At 41.0% G+C, this 20,611-nt stretch overlaps 1 protein-coding gene across 2 annotated transcripts; it reads right to left on the bottom strand.

Annotated features, from left to right (window-relative positions):
- Window positions 1-13,295: 13,295 nt before the first annotated feature.
- Window positions 13,296-19,184, bottom strand: LOC110081619 (platelet glycoprotein IX). Of its 2 annotated transcripts, none has more exons than XM_020798471.3 (2): window positions 18,826-19,184; window positions 13,296-14,028 (listed from the first exon to the last, which is right to left on the bottom strand). In XM_020798471.3, the coding sequence occupies exon 2, from the start codon at window positions 14,025-14,027 to the stop codon at window positions 13,368-13,370; it is 660 nt and encodes a 219-aa protein (XP_020654130.3). In that variant the 5' UTR covers window position 14,028; window positions 18,826-19,184; the 3' UTR covers window positions 13,296-13,367. The 2 variants fall into 2 exon arrangements, with proteins under 2 accessions (XP_020654130.3, XP_072845801.2); XM_072989700.2 differs by lacking the exon at window positions 18,826-19,184 and adding an exon at window positions 17,034-17,146.
- Between the last annotated feature and the right edge of the window lie 1,427 nt (window positions 19,185-20,611).

Below are 20,611 nucleotides of genomic sequence, written 5' to 3'. Positions count from 1 at the left end.
AATCTGAACTGTTTCTGTCTAGTATTTGGGTAGAGGAAAAAACCAAAAATAAAAATATTGTGGTATGTTCAATTCAAGGAGTGTTTGTGGACCACAAATCTGGGCAAGCCCTTAATTTTGATCCTGTTCCATGTGTCTTATCTTATTCAGAGGTTCACTGTACAGCCAGTTAGCCCTCAGTTTGTTCTACTGGAAGAACAGGCTAGTTTGCTCTTAAAGATGGTGATCAGGTGACATCTTTGTTGGAATCAACCAGTCTGCTCCCAAAATGGTTGTGTTCATACCTTTCTGAGTCCCTACCAGGGACTTCTACTTTTTTGGTCCAGGTGTGATTGTTCCAACATGTGTGAAATACAAAGAAAATGTTTTATTTTATTTTAAATAATCGATATAGCACAACACAATAGCCCATGACTACACTCAAAAACATTTGACTTCCCCTGTCCCTCTGTTGAATCCTGGCAAATTCAATATTGGCAAATTCAAACTGGAAGGCATGCTTTGGTTGCAGGAGTCATTTCTCTGTGAACTGTAGGGCTTGATTCGATCACTCTAATCAAGCCAAGCCATTACAAAGTGGCCCACTCTAGTGGTTGTTGTGAGTTTTTCGGGCTCTTTGGCCGTGTTCTGAAGGTTGGTCTTCCTAACATTTTGCCAGTCTCTGTGGTCGGCATCTTCAGAGGACAGCACTCTGCCACCATCTTCAGAGCACAGAGTGCTGTCCTCTGAAGATGCTGGCCACAGAGACTGGTGAAACGTCAGGAAGAACAACCTTCAGAACATGGTCAAAGAACCCGAAAAACCCACAACAACCATTAGATCCTGGCCGTGAAAGCCTTCAAGAATACATTGGCTCATATTAGCTCACTCCCTGCTGCTAATGCAGCCACACCTTTAGTCTATTAAGAGGCCTTTTCGTGAAATATGCCGGTACAATTTGGAAAGCACTGGTGAAGTGCAGAAGGGGTAGGGATAACATTAGAGTGTCACAGACAGATTGCCTTCTCTTTCACATTTAGGCTGCTTTATTCTATGTTGCTATGTGAATCATCTGACAAGCAACTGTCACTAATGCACATCCAGCAGTGCGTTGCTCTGTTGTCAGGAGGTTGAGAATCACTGCTCAGGTGCAGACATTAGCTGCAAACATTTTTTGTTTTTTCACATTCTAATGCTGGTTCAGGGTTTTTTGCCATAGCATCTATGTTTTCTTTACTGCTATTTGAATAAATGTTATTTTCACATGTAATATTCATTAGATTAACAGTAGGTGCTCAGATTCTCCAATATGAAGGGAGAGCACTACCTCATTTTTAACTGAGCGAAATTGCTTTCTATCTTTGCCACCCATTGCTCAATTTGATCTGTTAATTATTGTACCAAAAGATCTGGTGCCATTCTTTACATCCACTTGCATACTCTAGGCAGGTTCTGGAAAGGTAGTAACTAGGAAATTTGATAATCACTTTAGCAAATTTCTGCAGGCAAGTGAGATGAGATTATGGCTATAATTAACAGTACTCATTCTGGATGACAATAGTAAAGCATAAAGGAAAAATCTGAAACATTTTTGTTAGTTTGTTGAAATATACTGTATTCAGGATAAGACAGAATAAAGAGCTGACGTCTATGACTGTGGGGGTGATGGAGGAGCTGAAGAGGCAGTAATCAAGAAGGAAAATATCAGGTAAGGCAAGATATCCCATCTCATCTACCAGTTAATCCCCTTGTCAAAATGTGAAATTTTGTGAGAATCAAGTGTTACAATAATCAAGGGGTGTGTGTGTGGGGGAAGTAGCTCTGAAAATGATTTTTTTAAAAAATTGAGGTTTGAACAATGGCTTACTAAAGTCATAGAAAAACAATTTGTTAGCTCCAGCTAAGCAAGGTCACTCAACCATAATATCTACTCTATAATAGCATGTTTATGTTGCAATGTGTAAATATGTAAGAGGTATTTACAGGTCTTATAGCTTGCATTCTCTGCAATTTCAGTATTATGGTTTTCCAAGTCTCTGGTCTTCCAGAGTTCTCGTGCACCAGATGTTTTATGTTTTGTTGTTGTTTAGTCATTAAGTTGTGTCCCACTCTTCGTGACCCCATAGACCACAGCATGCCAGGCCTTCCTGTCTTCCATTGCCTCCCAGAGTTGGGTCAAATTCATGTTGGTAGCTTCGATGACACTGTCCAACCATCTCATCCTCTGTCACCCCCTTCTCCTCTTGCCTTCACACTTTCCCAACATCTGGGGCTTTTCCAGGGAGTCTTCTCTTCTCATGAGATGGCCAAAGTATTGAAGCCTCAGCTTCAGGATCTGTCCTTCCAGTGAGCACTCAGGGTTGATTTCCTTTAGAATAGATATGTTTGTTCTCTTTGCAGTCCAGTCTCAAGAGTCTCCTCCAGCACCAAAATTCAAAAGCATGTTTTATGTTACAGGCCTTTATTCCTCCTTTATTCCTTTGCAACATTTTAATCAAAATAATGACATTATCATAATAGTGGCATCTTGCCAGGTTCTGAGTTACAAGCCTTTGGAGTTACAGAGAATGCAGGGAGAATAAAATTTCCTATTAAATTTTGTCCTTGGTTCTCCAAGCCCCTGAATCTCCAGGCTCATGGAGAAAGAATTGTTTACTGTTGGAAGGGAAAGATAAACAACTGAAAGAGCTATAAATATAGGGAAATAAGACATGCATGCAGACACATGCACATGCGCACACACGCGTGCACGCACGTGCGCACGCACACACACACACTGGAATTCAACTCATAATCACACCACAACGTACCACACTCACTGAATACCAAAAACGATCATGTAGTAGCAGAGCAGCAGGCTTCATTTCCAGAACGAACACAGTCATCAAGGATTTCCTTCCAAAGATACAAACTAGTAAAAGGCTTGTTTGGCTGGGTGAGCACTTCAAGTGTGTGTGTGTGTGTGTGTGTGTGTGTGTGTGTGTGTGTGTGTGTGAGAGAGAGAGAGAGAGAGAGAGAGAGAGAGAAATAATATGCTTAAAGGTGAAAGATTACTTAACATTATAATACTTTTTATTTTAAATAGTGTGTTTTAGAGATATATTCTCTCATTTTTGATTGTGCCCTTTTAGCCTAAAAGCATCTGCATTTTTAGAATGCAATTAAAACATTATTTTTCTGTTTTATTGCAGTTGTTATGCTACTGTATTTTGGACTGAATTCTGACTTAACTATTTTCCTACTAAGTTTAGTTTTCATGTATCTTTTCAAGCATTTATGCCTGCAGTTTTTCATACTAGTTGTAAAACATCTGGGTGTTTTTACAAGTTTGAAGTAATTTTGTGCTGATGTAACATAGAAGCAATTTAGAGAAATGAAACTTGTAGAATTAGACAAGTCGATGTTGACTGAAATGATTGTTACATTAAAAAGACATTGGTACCTAGATGAATGTTGATATGATTGGACATGATTGTCTTGCTTCATTCTGGAATTAGCCCCCCTTTTTGGGATAAATGCAGGCTTCTAATTTTCCCTTAGAAGTCTATAAAATTCTGTAGGACTCCATCTATGGCCTCTGTGTGATCACTAGCAGCAAACTGAAGTGGAAGGAGGGCTGAAAATCAAACAGCAGCAAAGCTGGATCGTTCTAATGGCACTGGCTCTGATGTGGCTTGCCAGTGTAGTCACAGCATTAATATCAGCAAAACAGGAGATCAAACTTAGGTGTCTCACTAGGTTAAAAATTCAGATTTTTCAGGCATCAGAATCCCTGACCTGGCACCCTCCTCCTCAGTTATTTTTGATACAAGTGAAGCTGCCCTTATTTTAAATGTATCCATGTGGAGCTGGTTTTCTGATGGCGCAGAAGGCTGCAGGGGAAGAAGGGGGGGAATAATCTGTCACACTGGCACTCAGCCATCGGGGGGGGGGGGAGATTTGGGGCTTGAACAGCAGACCGAGCAGGCAAGCAGTTCACATGACCATATTTTCCCCTACTGTGATGAGATGTATTACATTTCTATTTAAATTACAGTAATTATTTCAGAATTTGCCTCTTGTACATATGAATGACCATGCACACATGTTATGCAGATTCTTCTTCTCATTTTGCCTTTTGGAGGGATGACACATTTCTTCCCTTTTCATAGTGCATAGATCGCTGCTCCTGCCACACAATGCTGCACATTTATTTGTTCAGGGTTAAAACACTTTGCCAGATTGAGGCTAGCTTCCTGCCCCCCCCCCCCCCAACTAGCCTCTTTTGGAAGCTCTTTCTCAGGAACAACTCCATGCTAGAAGCACTTCGCATTACCACTGGCAATGGTCATCTTTGCTAGGATTTTATGTTGTTGGAATCAGAACAAGATCACTGCCTATGTAATACATCCAATATTAAGCTTGACCTTTGTAACTCACCAAGTAAATATCATTAGCAAAAGCTAATAGCTAATACTAAACCTTTTATGAACCATTGTATTCAGTTGTTCTAAACTTTGCCTATATAAAAAATCCCTGTGTCTTTCCAACCCCTGTGATTATGCTGTTAAATGCTATTTGAGGGGCAGGCCTTGGAAGTAACAAGTGACTAGGTATTTTATTTACCTATAGCTAGTTACCTGTTGAATAGTACAGGTGAAACTAATTTAGTTATATTTTAGAAGCACCATAACTAATACTGTAGTCACAAATTATTTTTTGATGTAAAAAATAATGCTCTATAGTTATTTTCAGAATTTATTTTAAGAGATATTTTGACAGAATTTTTTTTCAAACATATGTAGCAAGGGAAATACTGTTTACAGTACTTTTTTAAAAAATTTCCAAGGTATGGCATCAGAATTGGCCACTAAGGGGCACCAGATGATGTTTCTCTGTATTTTTCCATTATGCTGGTAGTGGCAACACAATAGGACCCCTTATCTATGGGATCAGTATCTGCTGATTTACTTATCCACCATCTGAAAATATTAAAAATATTAAAGGAAAATTCCCTACATATATTACCAGAACTGGCCACTAGATGGAATGAGAGCATGCTATGTATAGAGTTCACTATTAAAATAGTGTTCTGTGTTTTTCAGCATTGGGTTGTGTGTGTTGAAAATGACCCCCTACAGATACAGGGGTCCCAATGTATCAATGATGATATAAATAACATGCTTATCATTCACAAGACATACTTGTTTATAATGCAAAACATATGCCTTTGAGAATGTAGCAACTATAACAAAAATAATAATGCATTTGTCACAAAGTAACAGAAGAAATTCATTTTTAAAAATAACATTCCAGCCTTTGCTAAAGGAGAGTATGAACCAAATTAATTATGTAGCCCTTCTTCCTGATATGCTGTTCCCACAAGCCCTAACTGCTTCTTTCATGGCTCTTCCAAATATTTATTTATTTGTTTCTGTCTTTCTACATGGTCTTGCACTGCTAGCATCATCTTACACTACCTTGAATGAAGTCCCAACAATCATGTTTATTAAGGTTTTTCACTATCCTCAAACAAGCTGAGTGTTTTACATGTTTGCTGCTACATGGAATCAAATAAGAAAATTCTCTGCCATGATTCGTCTTCTTGAACAATTACAGTAGGACCCCCATATTTGCAGGGATTGGTTCCACGATCTGCTGTGGATGTCTGAAACTGTGGATATGAGGGAACCCTGTATACAACATAGGGAGTGGGACAGAGGCCACAAGAGGGCACCCTTGTAAGTTGTATATAGAGCTGTGTCATACTACAGATAATTGTGGATACTGATCCGGCAAATATGAGGGTCGTACCGTAACACACTGGTCCAAATTCAGCAGCTATAGTTCCATGTGCACAGACCCTCCCTGCGTTGTAAGCATCCAAGCAAGCAGAGTGATAGTGAAAGAAGAGTCGGCTTCACATGCTGGAGTGCAGTATAGGATGTGGCAATGATTCCCATCACATACCTCCATAATCCCAATATTAAAAGAGACGGCATTCCAGGTCTAGCCTCAAAGGTTATCAAGGTTCCAGGTTAACAGCATCTCATGCCCCAAGATCTTTCGGCCACCATCTCAAACTAGAGGCAAGCCCTTGTTGATGTCATAGAGGTGGGGCAAATATGGATGGCAAAATCCCTTCAGAAGCACCTCATTGGGGAAATGGATGCAAGAGCACAAATATGGCTAGGTGGCCCAGAATCCCAACAGAACCCAGTTAATCAGGTAATATGGCAACCCAAAGCTGAGGTTTTTCATTATTAAGTGCCTTTGTTGTTGTTGTTGTTTAGTCGTTAAGTCATGTCCAACTCTTCGTGACTCCATGGACCAGAGCACGCCAGGCCCTCCTATCTTCCACTGCCTCCCAGAGTTAGGTCAAATTCATGATGGTCACTTCGATGACACTGTCCAACCATCTCGTCCTCTATCGTCCCCTTCTCCTCTTGCCCTCACACTTTCCAAACATCAGGGTCTTTTCCAGGGAGTCTTCTCTTCTCATGAGATGGCCAAAGTACTGGAGCCTCAGCTTCAGGACTTATCCTTCCAGTGAGCACTCAAGAGTTGATTTCCTTCAGAATGGATAAGTTTGTTCTCCTTGGAGTCCAGGGGACTCTCAAGATTCTCCTACAGCACCACAATTCAAAAGTATCAATACTTCGTCGGTCAGCCTTCTTTATGATCCAGCTCTCATTTCCATACATCACTACTTAAAAAACCATAGCTTTGACTATGTGGACCTTTGTCAGCAAGGTGATGTCTCTGTTTTTTAAGATGCTGTCTAGGCACTTTAAGTGGTTCTTAACCTTGGGTTACTCAGGTGTTTTTGAACTGCATCTCCCAGAATCCCCAGCCAGCAGAGCTGGTGGTAAAGGCTTCTGGGAGTTGCAGTCCAAAAACACTTAAGTAACCCAAGGTTAAGAACCACTGTGAAGGTAGTAAAATGCACTTGGCAGGTGTAACAGTTGCTACCATGCCCGCTAGAGCTTGCTTCTTACATGGTCTTGCCACTGCACATGCAAAGAGTTTTTCCAGTCCCTATATTGTTGCTGGTATTGTGGAAGGTTTTTTCCCCAGCCCATAGTGAGCTATTTTTTCAGGCCCTCTGCCAGCACCACTGCTGCTGCTGAGGTCTGTGCAACAAGGAGGCTCATGATTGACAACTCTGGTACTCTACTATCTCACTTTGCTCCATATGGTACAATGGGCTTACTTGTGTTTGCCTACAAGGTTGGAGTGGCCATATACGCATCCTTTTAAAAGGCAGACTAGGCCCCCTTTTGAAATGCTACCAGGGGACAGCCCTCCTTTTGAAGGTGTCCTGGTATCTGAAAGGCTTTCCAGTCTAAGTCTGATTTAGAACTGAAGAAAGTGGGCAAACAGGTTTCCTGGTCATAGTCTTTGTTGCACAAGTGCTCTATTTAACAGTGCTTAAATTAAACAGTTTATAAACTTTTCTAAGTGTGTATCTGTACACCTAAATCGATATACTGTATGCAGATTTGTCCCAAATACTACCTTCTTTTGTCCTCCTTTTTGGCAATGCATAGTCTGCTTTTTGGTGAGGTGTAAGCGGCCAGCCATAAGTCAGGCCTCCAAGGCAGTGATGTAGTGTGAATTGCCAGCACCCGGGGCAAGGCATGTGTTGTGTCCCAGAACTCAGATAGTCAAACCACAGGGTGATGGCTAAATTTACCCTTTCCCTGAGCCACCCAGCTAATCATCCCTCCCCATCTCATCCCTTCCAAGAGCTTAACCCCTCCCTCCTGGTTTACCCCATGGTGGGATACAGGTCACAATCCATGCTCACAAGCGCACTCCCTCCAATTGCAAGCTGGCCAGCTGACTCAACAGTTAAAAAGAGCTGGCCATCACTGCCATCTTGAGGAGTTTCCACCTGCAAGTCTTGATGTGAGGCAAGAGAGCCTCTCCTCAAAGCTGGTCAACCAGGGCTTGGTGCCAGGGGTATCTGGAATGTGAATCCCAACCAGTGCCTTGAGAGGCAGAGGAGGAGAAAGAGGGAGGCAGTGGCCTGGGAGCAGGGCTTCCTTCCTCTTTGCCCTCTTCCTTCAATCAGTCAGTCATGGAGTGGGGTGCTGAGAGACTGCCACACATGCCAATGAGGAGGAACAAAGAAGCTCTGCACTTTGTGTGTGTGTGTGTGTGTGTGAACTAGAACTCCCATATTTATTTTTACTACTTTGTTTTCTTTTGCAGTTTTGTGCCCCTATGAATTTCACGCCAAGGGCAAACTGCCCCTGTACCTCCCTGCTACGCCACGCCACTGCTCCGAGGACAGCACATTTCAGAAATGGAATCCTATGCCCTGAACATTTTTGAGCCCTGATGCTCAAGAATTCTTTGCTGGAGGTCATGTTCATTATATTTCCTGTGTGGTGGTGTGCCTTCTGTCCTGATGTTTGTTTTTTTCTTCTTCTTATAAGCATTGAATGGAAATTACAGTGGAGCCTGAGATGCTTCTGTTTTTCTAGCCTCTACCTTTTAAAACAAATTTCTGATGCTTTCTGGGAGAAAACAATTTCAGGGAAGTGTCTTTTCATTCCCACGGAGAGAGCATGACCCGGCAGTGTTCCGACTCTCGAGAACAGCTGATTTGCAAGTGACAGTTCCACGTCCTCTTATTCAGAACGGGGGCGCTATGAGGAGCAGAAGGGCACTTATCTCAGTCTGAATAACTGAATAATGTAACCGTTTGACTCCATTAGCACTCCTGAAATGGTGATACATGACAGAGAACTCTTAGCCTAAGCAGACGATGAAGTAAACAAATGTCTGCAACCTGCTTATTTATTTTAAAACAACTTTTCTCTTCATCACTTTTGAGTTCTACAGTTATAGGATTAGTAACCCATTCTAGGAAAAACAGAATGGGTTGTTTGGCTTACTATGCTAAAATGAATGTATATATACAAGGGTGGGGAAAATTAATTCTATGGGAGTGGTCCCCAACCTCGGGTCCTCAGATGTCCTTGGACTAAAACTCCTAGAAGCCTTCACCAACAGCTGTGCTGGCCAGGATTTCTTGGAGTTGCAGTCCAAGAACTTCTGGAGACCCAAAATTGGGAATCACCATTCAATAGACTCTAGCTGCAAGAACACCTCAAACAGTGCGCTTTCCCTATTTCTTCATATATGAAACATCTTTTTCACTGCTCCATGAAAGGCTATACTAGAAGGCTCTTATCTGCTAATTGTGTAGTTTTCTTGCTACAAACCAATCTCTTAGCTGTGCTATTTCTTTCCTTCTGGGTAGAGTGGAAGAGAAGACATCTTGCTCATCACAATCTGGAGCCAGCATGGGCACTTTTGAACATGGGAAGAACCAGGTGGACCGCTATGGAAATGGGTGGTGTAATCCTGCAGCTGAAGGGCTGTCCCTCCACCTCTAATTTTTCTAAATATTAATTTACTGTGCGCACAAGGAGTTTGCAGTCTTTGCACACTATATTTGTGTGGCATAGAGAATTTCTGGACACAAGTCTCCCCAGATGAGAAGTTAGAAGGCACTATATGTCTGTTACATCTTTTCCTCTCTAATTGATTTCCTGTGGTCAGGAGAAAGATGAAAAAAGTTGTGGAAAACCAACAGAGGCTTTGGGTAAAGGAGGATCATGTGTAAAGCACCTATAAAACTCAGCAAATGAGGCCAGGCAATGGCCTGATCAAAGCTAGTCTGAAGCTGTGCTGACTTCTGAGGACACACACTCAGAATTGTTTTGCCATGCAATCTCCAAAGAAACAGCCATGTTAGTCTGTCTCAGAGCCTGACTACACAGGGGGGAAAGTACAGGAAATACTATGGGTTTGGAGCAGGCTTATTTGCATTTTTCCCCATTGATTGCATGATGAGTGCAAATGAGCCCCGAGTCCCAATCTGTAGTTTTTCCTCCCCACCAAAGCCCCTTCTGCTTTTGAAAGTCACATCCTTTTGCTTTGGTTCAAACCACTTGATTGTTTTGAACTGATGCTACAAGGAAAGACCAAGTGAGTATCCATCCATGCATGCACAGAGCAGTGCTTTGGCAAAGCACCTGCCCCCTTGCCTCTTGCCTCGTAAGGATGAGGATGCACAAATGTGGACGCACACACTTAAAAAGCAGCACCAGCACTCTCTTCTCTCCCAAGAAACCTTTTTAAACAGATTCTCCCAGGGCAATGCTTCTGTCTTTTTTAAACAACTGAATGAGATCTACCAGCCAGCATGAGTAACTGAATCTTTTTAAGGCAGTTCCTTTGACCTGCGGCACTTACAGGCACTCCCCTGCCTGTGTGAATCGAAGAGTACTGAGTGCCCCAGGGCAACTTTGCAGCAAGAGAATTTACTTGTCTTATTTATAGGCTGCCTTTCTCCCAATAAAAAGACTCAAAGTGGTCAAAAGGTGATTCATAGTGGAGAATGTGATTTACTACCGCTGAAATCCAGTAGTAAGTCACAACTGGAGTAGGGCAGTTGGATCAGTGAAACTTAAGGCGGAGTTTATTCACTAAATCTCCACTGATTCACTGGGTCTGCTCTAGTTGTGATTTCAGCTAGTAAGCTGTTAAAATTAAAGGTGAAAATGAAAAAGAGAGAAAAAGGAAGGTAAAATATTGTGACCCTAATAGATTATTTTTCTATATGAGATTTCGTGGGTCAAAACCACTTCTTTGAGCTACATTTATACACCCAATGGTGATGAGAGTTATGACTAGGCAAGGATATGGATAGTAGACAAAGTGATAGCACTTTATGAATAGAATGATGAGACTATATGTGTTGTTAATAGGCTTTGCAGGGAAGGAATCTGGAAGTTGTAATCCATAAGGAACTTTCCAAGTCCCAAGTTTTAGTTGTCAGATCTAGAGTTTTGTAAAGGAGTCTGGAAGCAGGAGAACAGTATTTGGCCCTTTCCATCTGGATTCAGCTATCTGGCGATCACTTCATGTCAGGATGGCCATGTTTGATTACACTGCAGCTTAATTCTAATCAAACATCTATCTTAAATTAAATCTTTTGCAGCCCTGGTGCTTTTTTAATTTTACAAACAATTCCATCTCCTCTCAGCACTTTCCTTGCAAATGGTTCCTTTCTGTTACAAAAGACTCTCACTGTAAGCAGTTGTGTAGGAGAGAGGGCTATTTAAGGAACACAGATAATGTTATGACAGGTTAACTATTTGGCAACAGATAACTCAATCTACTTCTAGCAGATTGAATCAATGGTGGTGTCCTTTTTAAAAAGCACCTCTAACAAAATGGGATTAGACTCGTTTTGCTTTCTTAAAATAGCAAAGAATTGCTTTAACTGGTAATAATCCTATTAGACAAGATGTCTTGAAGTACAAAACATTCCCAGATTTGAGATGCCCTCGTTTGTCTGATTGCTAATAGAAAAGACATAGCCAGGTGTGTGCTACCAATAGAGGATCATTATAAGGGAGAAATTCTCAGGTCTCTTTTTGTTCCACTTCTGTAGGTCAAAGATGGGTGAGAGGAGTACAAACATACTAGAGATGGGCATGAACCCCAAAAAATCAGTAGATGGTTTGTGATGGTTTTGGCTACCCACAAACCACAAACTATCACCCCCCCCCATAAACCAGTTCATGGTTCATTTTTCAGGTTTGTGCTGCGGGGGGGGGGGGATTCCTGCCCCTGCCATCCCTGCCTCTGCCGCCGCCACCACCACCACCACCACCATGCTTTTAAGGAGAAAGATGGAGCAAAAATATTTTAAATAAATAAATCCTGAGAGGCAGCAGGCCTAGCTCCTTGCACAGGAGCCAGTGTTGCTGCCTATATGCATGTGCCCGCCTGTCAGCTGAGCGGTGGGCACATGCACGCAGGCAGCAGGCCCAGCTTCCAAGGAAGGCTAGCCAGAAAGCTTGGACTCATATAGAAATCCTGACAGCATCATCATTCAACTAAACATTCTGGCAACATTTGTGAACTAAAAAAAAATGAGGCACTAAACACGGTACCCCAAACGCATTGGGGTAAACAATGTTGTTGTTTAGTCAAAGGTTAGCTACAAAATTGGGAAAGGTTTTATTCTATTTGGGAGTACCCTTGCTCTGGTAATACAGAGGTAGAAGTCCTTTTGAAGTTTATAGATAAGTGGAAACAATTTTGAGTTAGGCCCAGGAATGGGCTGGTAACCATAATAGCAAAATATGCTTCCATCAGATGAACTATATTAAAAATGTAGCCATTGGCTAGAGCATTTCCTTCAACTTCAGAATGATCTCAAAGAGCATCTTTACACATAACTCACAGTAGCAGTGTAAATAAAAGTTTTTGAGATGTATACTGTAAATATGGCATATAAACAACTTCACAGAGGGTAGCAGTTCCCCAGTGTGCATCCCAGAAGAGCCAGCTTGTGAAGAAGGGACTGGTAAACTACTTCTGAGTGGTTTGATTTAATGGCACACAATTATTATTATTTGTACAAGTTGAGGACCTATTGAGCAAATGTTTGTTGGAAGCACAAGAAGGGAAGCTTTTACCATATGTGGTGGACTTGTAGAGTAGTGACACGGTATTGGATAGCAGTACATACTCTGTTACAAAAAAAATACTGCTTTGTAATGTTCCACTAACCCCAGAATTGTTTTTACTGAGCATGATACCAGATAATATAGATAAGACAAAGAACTACCTAGTTATATATATAGTCACTGCAGCCAGAATTCTTTATGCTAAGAACTGGAAGAAATCGGAGATACCAAAACAAGAGGAGCTCCTCGAGAAGATACGGGAAGCGGCAGAAATGGATATTCTATCAGAAGTGTTGAAAGACTGTCCAATACGAAAGGCAACTGAATGATGGGATTTATTATATAAATGGCTTGAGTCACCAGGTAGTGCTTGAATAACATAGAATTAAACTAAGAGCTAACTGTAAGTTCAAACCTGGAGGGCAATCAAATTGTAGAAAGGCGAAAAGTGGACTTGATATCGCAACATGAACAAACAGATTGGATGACAGTACATTTTGTGTTCTCCTCCCCCTTCTTTTTCCTCCCACATACCCCTCTTCCTTTTGTAGTCCTCACCTTATCCCTAGTTTTAAAAAAATAAAATAAAAGAACCAGCAAGTTTAAGGTATTGTTCCATTATGCTACTACAGTAGTTCTGCGCCTGATTTTGAACTTACTTACCGTCAATTGCAGGTGATGCTTTCAGTGCATATCTAAAAGCAGGAACAAGATTAAATTAAACATGTTCAATTTTAGGAACTGATCTCAAAGTACCATATTACAGATTTTTGTTCATTTAATATGTTCTAAATAAATTACCGTTCCTTAAAATGAAACATCAATAATAGCCATTCATAGAAGTTTACCACTTGACTTTTAATGATAAATGGAAATAATTTCTTTTGATCATTATTCTTGTTTGACAACCTAATGCTCAGCAGTCACTAGCAATGATGAATTGCTTGGTACTCTTCCTGTTCTTCTTTTCAGCCGATAAAAAGTTAACGGTAATGTGCCTGGGATCTTTGTGCTGTTTTCACAAACCTCCACTTTAAATTTAGTCTTTCTTGTAATCAAGAAAATACAAATCAGTAAAAGAAGGAGCACCAAAATGAAAAGGAGCGCATCACTGAGCAGGACGTCAGAACAAAGTCTTTGGGGTGTGGAGCAGGAAGGCACTTCGCTCCATCTGAGATCAGATACGGATCTGTTGCGAAGTGAACGTGGTGTGAAGCACTTCACATCAGGGATGTCATTGGTAAGAAGGTTATCCATTTGGTCTTCCAGCCAGTTTTTCAGATAGAGAATCCTGCAGTCACAGTGCCAAGGATTGCTCGATAAATTGATAACCTTCAGCATCTGAAGGCTATCAAAAGCTCCTGCAGGTATTGTTTTTAGTTTGTTCTCCTGGAGGTACAACTCTTGTGTGGAGCCAGGTAGAAGCGGAAATGTGGTCAGTTCTCTGAAGCTGCAGTCCACTTTTAGAGGATTCTGATCCGACGGAGAACAGCTGCAGTGGTGGGGACAGGAGCTCCCAAATGTGGTTTCAAGGAACAGAAGAATCAGTAATCCTTGACATGTAACCATTCTGAAAGTTGAAATAATGGTGTCAGTGGAGAGAAACATGTTGAAGCAAGTTCATGAACATGAATGATTATACAGTATTTTGAACTGCTTAGAAAAGTTCCTTTTTTTGCATGACAGTTCCCTAAATCTCTGGCAAGAAATGCCATGGGTAAGAGAATTAATGGGGTTGTAACCAGAAATTACTCTTCTAGGAGCTAGTATTTCATATGAGGAATCTTTTCAGATATTTTTATTTAAATGCGTATTCCCCTTCTCCTCTATCCTATATTTTAACTGCTGAACCAATTATTTTATTTAGAAGAAGGGCTAGAAATTCTAGATCCCATAAACTGCCATTGTTTTTCGAGAAGGTTGTTTACAAATCAGCCAATAGTCATGCTGGCTGTGGGATTCTGGGATTTGTAGTCAGACATAATTTTGCCAAGCACTGGGTCTTGGGCCAAAGAGTAGGTGTTGATATTCCTCTCCCTACCCAAGGATGAACCACAATCCACCAGCTGAAGACTGAGGTTTTAAAAGAGGAAAGCTGAGGGAGGTTGGTATCAGAGGCATCAGAGAGTGTGAAAAATGCACACTTTCCTATGACCTACTTCTCTTACCCTTATGATATCCTTGGATTTATTTCTTTTATAATTGAATCATAACCTCTGAAGGTTTAAGAAGAGATCTCTCCAAATGTTTTCTCAGACTCAATACAGTATTCTTGTTTAAAGATCTGGGAGTTAGTGAAGCTTGCAGCTTAGAAGTATCAAACTTGATACTTTTGATAAACAATCCGTGCCAATTTTATATACCTAGGATTCAGATATAGCTGGGCCATCGGGCAATTACCTGGTAAAACAAATTCGAGGTCTATCTCTATTATCAGAGGCTACTGAGTAAAGGAATTTTTTCAAGATGACAAATCAAGCTACAGTGCAGTTCAACATGTATCGATCGAATCAGGTCTGGCTGTAACAATAGGCCGAGTGTGGCGATGGTCTCAGGCAGCAGATTTCACTTAACAAAAAAAGGGCAGCAAACTGTTAGGTTTTTTTTTAAAAAAATCTTGTTACTGCTGCATTTTTACTTCTGGCAACTTGGAAAGTTGCTGGTGAGATTTTCTGTGTCTAAAGAGCTTGACTGGCTTTGGATGCCATATATCTCGAACAGGTTGTGTAACTATAGAGAGCCAATCGCTGCTTTGCTTCAGGCACCAAAATAGTTTGGGCCAGTCCTGTGTATAGTTTACTGAAAAGGAGCCACCAAAGGGAGGGCTCCCAGCTTTACCAAACCAAAGAAACTGTGCAATCTTTCCCTCCTTTATACATTTTCTAGGCTGAGAAAAAATATGGAATTATCTATGGGTTACAAATGGAGGCCATAATTGCTTCTCTCTCTTGCCCCACACCTCACTAGGGTGGCCATAGCTCCACTGCCTAAAACAAGGGCATTCTTTACAACAACAACAAAAAGGATGATATTTTGCATTAAATTTGCATATGCCAGTATCCTCACAATTAGACATCGCTACTACAGTTGAAGTGGATGTACACTACTGCTACCTATAGAAGATTCTGGCTAGATAACCACCTCGGGATAGAATATTGAAAGAAAGATGGGATATAAATCAAATAAATAAATAACACCCAGTGTTTAATAACTCTCTGAAATGTCCAATGTCTTGCATCTTCAGCAGCTTATAGAAAACCAATATATAGAAATAAAATAAACAGAGGATACCATAGTTTTGTTGAAATATCTAGCTAGGCAACAATAGATTATTTGAGAGGAATGATGTGAACAGTGCTTTCAGAATGTCCACTCTTGGGACTGACCTCTGCTCATACAGAATTGCCTTAGCATGCCATATGTTTCCCACCACCCATCATTATTTATTCTAGTGTGTGTGGTTTGTATCTTTTATTACAAAGTTACTTACCCTTCTCCAGAGAACATGTTTCCTACTTTCTGCTAGGAAAACTCACTGGGATGTCTGTGGCTACTTATGAGTCACCAAAATGGAGGACCTGCATTACCAAAAAGTAGGATAGCTCTTCAAATGGAAGACTGTCCTCTCTGAAGGAGGACAGATGGGTACCCTACACCTCACTGAAGCGGCCATGTTCACGGCTGGGCAGCTGCACCAGAAAATACTGTAACCTCCCTCGATGCTTCAATTATTCACACCTCCTCAGGAGCAGCTTATGACTTTGTTCTGGACACTTCCCTGTCTTTTAGTGCTCATTTCCCAGAGGAAAGTGTCTTTAGCCTTCTTATCTTCAGTGAAATCTATTTTATCTCTTACTTGGATCCCACTAGCCACCTTGGATCCTTTTCAGGAGAAGTGGGGTAAAAATATTTCAAATAAATAAAATTGAGTGATCCTTCCATTCACACTGGATGATGTTTCTTTTTCCATGAAAGGGTCTAGATTGGCCTTTGAATCACTCCAATTTGTTATCCAATTGATAACACTTCCCTTCCCACCCCCTTCCCTGCCTTTCACCATGGCCATCATTCAGTGGGCAGCAGTGCCTTACCCTTTTTTGTTAAATAAAGTGACAAAGCAAGACATCTACCTAGCATGGTACACACAATACCACCATGTATCTTGTTTATCTAGAACAGCTGTTGCACCACTAGGAATATAATTTCAAATGGTAGAGTAGATGAAAATAGATGAGGGGAGTACCTGGCAATCCTTTTCTATGCCGCAATCCATTAAATACACCACAGAGATTTTACCTTAGATATCACTGCCCACAGCTCTCTTTGGGTGTCAACTAATCACGAAGTGGGATAAACAGGAGCACTCCGAGAGCTGTGCCAAAAAGGAATGGGGCAGCTCTAAAAGGGGGTGAGACGGATGGCTCTCTAAGTCAAAACACGTGTGGACACTGTCATTTGATTCAAACCAAACAGCACCAAAATAATCTAAATAGTGAATTATATACCCATCTGGATATGCTCTAAGCGTCCTTTCAGATATAAGAACTTCATGTCATCAAGGCAATTTTGACTTACGGTGACCCTTTCCAAGGTTTTCTAGGTTGAGAGTACTCAGAAAGGGTTTATCATTCTCTTCTTCTGAGGGCATTCTATGACCGTAATCCAAAAGCCTCTGAATATAATCCCAAAAATATTGAGACTATACTGTATTTGCATAACTTTAACAGAGAGATTCAAGTCCTTCTTATAGCGACCATAATTCAAGAGTCCCAAGATGTAAACCTAAAATGTAGAGCATATTTACTTAACTCTAACACAGACATTTAAGCCTTTCTCATAACAATGAGCTATCCATACTATTTACCTGTGAGTCCCACACAGATGATGGTGAGAAATCAGGACAAGGATGAAGAATGTGTGAGCATGTGTGAATGTTGTCTGATTACAACTCCCATCAGGCCTAGCCAGTGTAGCTAGTGGTACACTATCCAGAGGCTAGGCAGGCAATGCATCGTTTTCTCCCACTCTTATGTTAATAATACATACCTTTCTGCCAGTCTTAATTTTTTTTCTTTTGCCACAACAGATGCAGCAAACGCCCGGTTTTAGGCCATAGGGACATTATAAAGAAGTTCAACGCTTTCTTAACTACGTTTGTGTACCTCCCTCCACCACTCATGTACAATCACCTCTTGATGTAACAGCATATCCTGCTGTGCTCTCTGGACCTGGCTAAATGCTCACTCAGAACAAATAGGCAGGAAAAAATGAGTGGTGCATGAAATTATCGACCAGCCCATTTATAGAGCTTAATGATGTGTCAGGCATGGAATGCAAACATTAAGACAAATTAAAAGCCATTCATTCTAAATTACCCTCTGTGAGTAGTGGGCAACTGTGTACCCCAAGAAAGTTCTTGAATTGCAGCTCTCATAAACCCTCGTCATTGACTATCTTACCTAGGTTTGGGAGGAATTTGTAGGTGAAGAATAGAGGAAGCTGTTGGGTAAAAATGTCTGGAGGGATGCAGTTGCTCACCCTGCTTATGTATTATCACTTAGACATATTCTACACATGTTCCTTGTCTGCATGCATTTTTATTTTTAAAGAAGTGCATTATTTTTAGATTTTTTTCGCCCTTTTCCTTTTTCAAGCTGTGGTGGTGAAAAAGAAGGTACTTTATCCAAATTAAAGAATATTTTTACACAGAAGGGTACCAATGATCAATTCATCCATTATTTGTTGTAGCCTCAGAACTTAAGGGTATGTAAAGATTCAGATAACATTGCTATTTGGAGCACGGCTGTTCAAGATTGCAACCACCCCATGCCGCTTTCTATCCCAACTTCTCCATTTTTGCACCCAGCTGTCATTATTCTGTAGCTACTGAGTAAATCCATTAATATTTGAAGGATTCCTTCTCCCAAGACATTTAATACTTCTGTACACCTGAGGTGCTTACAACTGTTGTTACTTTCTTCCTGTGCGTGCGCAGTTGCATTTTGCCTACACAAGCAGTGGCATTCAGTGCCTAAGCACTGGAAACAGAGAGAAAGATAGTAGCAGTATAGATTTAGAACAATAATCTCTGGTTGTCCTCTACAATATTATGCAGAACCGCTAATTCTATTAAAGTTAACCATCAAACACATACCTATGATACTGTGAAATACAATCATATATATCGCAATTCAAGAAAGTTTTTTAAAAGTATTTAAAATGTTTGGACTTGAAGCCTACTGCCATGCTTAACATTAAGGCAGGTCTTTTACTTCCCCTCCTCTTTTCCTTTTAATTAACAGGGGGGAAAAACCCCCACACATCTCACATTCTTACAAATACTTCCACTGTCCAAAAGAACACTTACGTCAAATCCAAAACGCAAGAGAGGACCACTCCTTCCAGGGCCTTGCATTCTTTTATTTTAAATATTTACGTTGGATTTCAGCAGGCTTCTTTGTGAGTTCCTCATTGCATGAGAAGAGAGGGCTGGATAGCAAAATTGTCAGGGGGCCTTTCCCAGTATCCCTTGAGAAGCCTTTTCTGCATGGGTGATACAGTCATGCCTTGCTACTGAGGCTTCTGACAAGACGAATTGTAATCAACAACATATGCTGTGCAGTTCAACATGATTGGCTGCATGGGAAATGGCCAAATGCTCTTCAAGGAAGTGGCTGAGCTAGATAAGCTGGTGATATATGCTCCTTCCCCTGTTTAAGCTTACTCACTCCTGCTCTGGAGGATTCCCCCAGATAAAGGCACATTGGTTTCCACCTGATAAGCAGAAGCCTCCTTACTGGAAATACCACCGTTCTTCACTGCAACCACACATTTCCACAGCAGTGCTCTAACGTGCTTCTTTATTCAATGTATTCTGTTCCAGTCTTCCAAAAATAGCTTCAACATGCAAAAAACATTCTCCTTTGTTCTGTGGATGCTGACAAAACAAGTTCAGAAGAGGGCGACAAGGATGATCAGGAGGCTGGAAGCGAAGCTGTATGATGAAAGACTGAAAGAACTGGGCATGTTTAGCTTTGAGAAAAGAAGACTGAGGGGTGATATGATAACACTTTTCAAATACTTGATAGGCTGTCATACAGAGGAGGGGCAGGATCTGTTCTCCATCATCCCAGAGTGCAGGACACGCAACAATGGGCTCAAGTTAAAGGAAGCCAGATTTCGGTTAAATATCAGGAAAAACTTCCTAACTGTGAGAGTAGTAAGACAGAGAACCAATTACCTCAGGAGGTGGTGAGTGCTCCAACACTGGAGGCATTCAAGAGAAACTTAGACAACCACCTGGCAGATATCCTTTGATTTGTATTCCTGCATTGAGCAGGAGGTTGCACTTGATGGCCTTATCGGCCCCCTTCCAACTTCACTATTCTATGATTCTATGATTATTCTATGGCTAACTCAACAGTATTCTGTTTAATTGTGTGCATTTGTTGTAGTAGTCTAAAAATGTGCTGTTTGCCTCTATGCTGCTCTGAAATCTCTGAATATAAAGATGATATAAATATGGAAAACATAGGAAAATACTGTATTGTTATGCATTACTATGAAATTTGACATGTAAAGGAAGCTGTTGTTTACAGAAACAAAAGTGGTATCACACATGCACATTTCTCCTTTTAACATGTTTTTCATAATTGTGACTGTCTTGCCACTTGAGGGAGCATAGCTTCTAGGTGCAGATTCTTTACCTCATCTTGTGAGACTCCTGTTCTCACAAGAGCAGCATTCACTTCTTCACCTGATACTATAGGTCCATAAATGTCTCTTTCCTCTCAATTTCCTCTTTAATCCTATCCAGCTGTTAGCCAATTGCACATACAGTAATTACCGTGGGGTAGATGTGAGTGCTCAAACATTGCCTACCTCTGTTTCCAGTTTTGGTACTACTCTTGGGAAATAGTCTGGAGAAGACTGAAGAAGACAGCTTCTGATATCCATGAGGGCTCTTCAAATGTCTTGAGACCATACATCTCAACTCAACTTGAGAGCTCCCACAGTGGAAGCTCTGGTCTTTAACCTCATTGCTCAAAATGTGCAGAAGAGTGGTAAAACTGGAAAAAGAAATAGCAGTGTGGAACCCTCTCTTGTTCCTGTGGTAAATCTAAATGATTTGCTAATGGCTGGTGAGGGCATTT

The sequence above is a fragment of the Pogona vitticeps genome, chromosome 2 (genome assembly GCF_051106095.1).
Source record: "Pogona vitticeps strain Pit_001003342236 chromosome 2, PviZW2.1, whole genome shotgun sequence".
NCBI classification, from domain to species: domain Eukaryota; kingdom Metazoa; phylum Chordata; class Lepidosauria; order Squamata; family Agamidae; genus Pogona; species Pogona vitticeps.
Note: the sequence above shows the minus strand (reverse complement) of the source record. Positions and strands in the feature narration are given on the sequence as shown.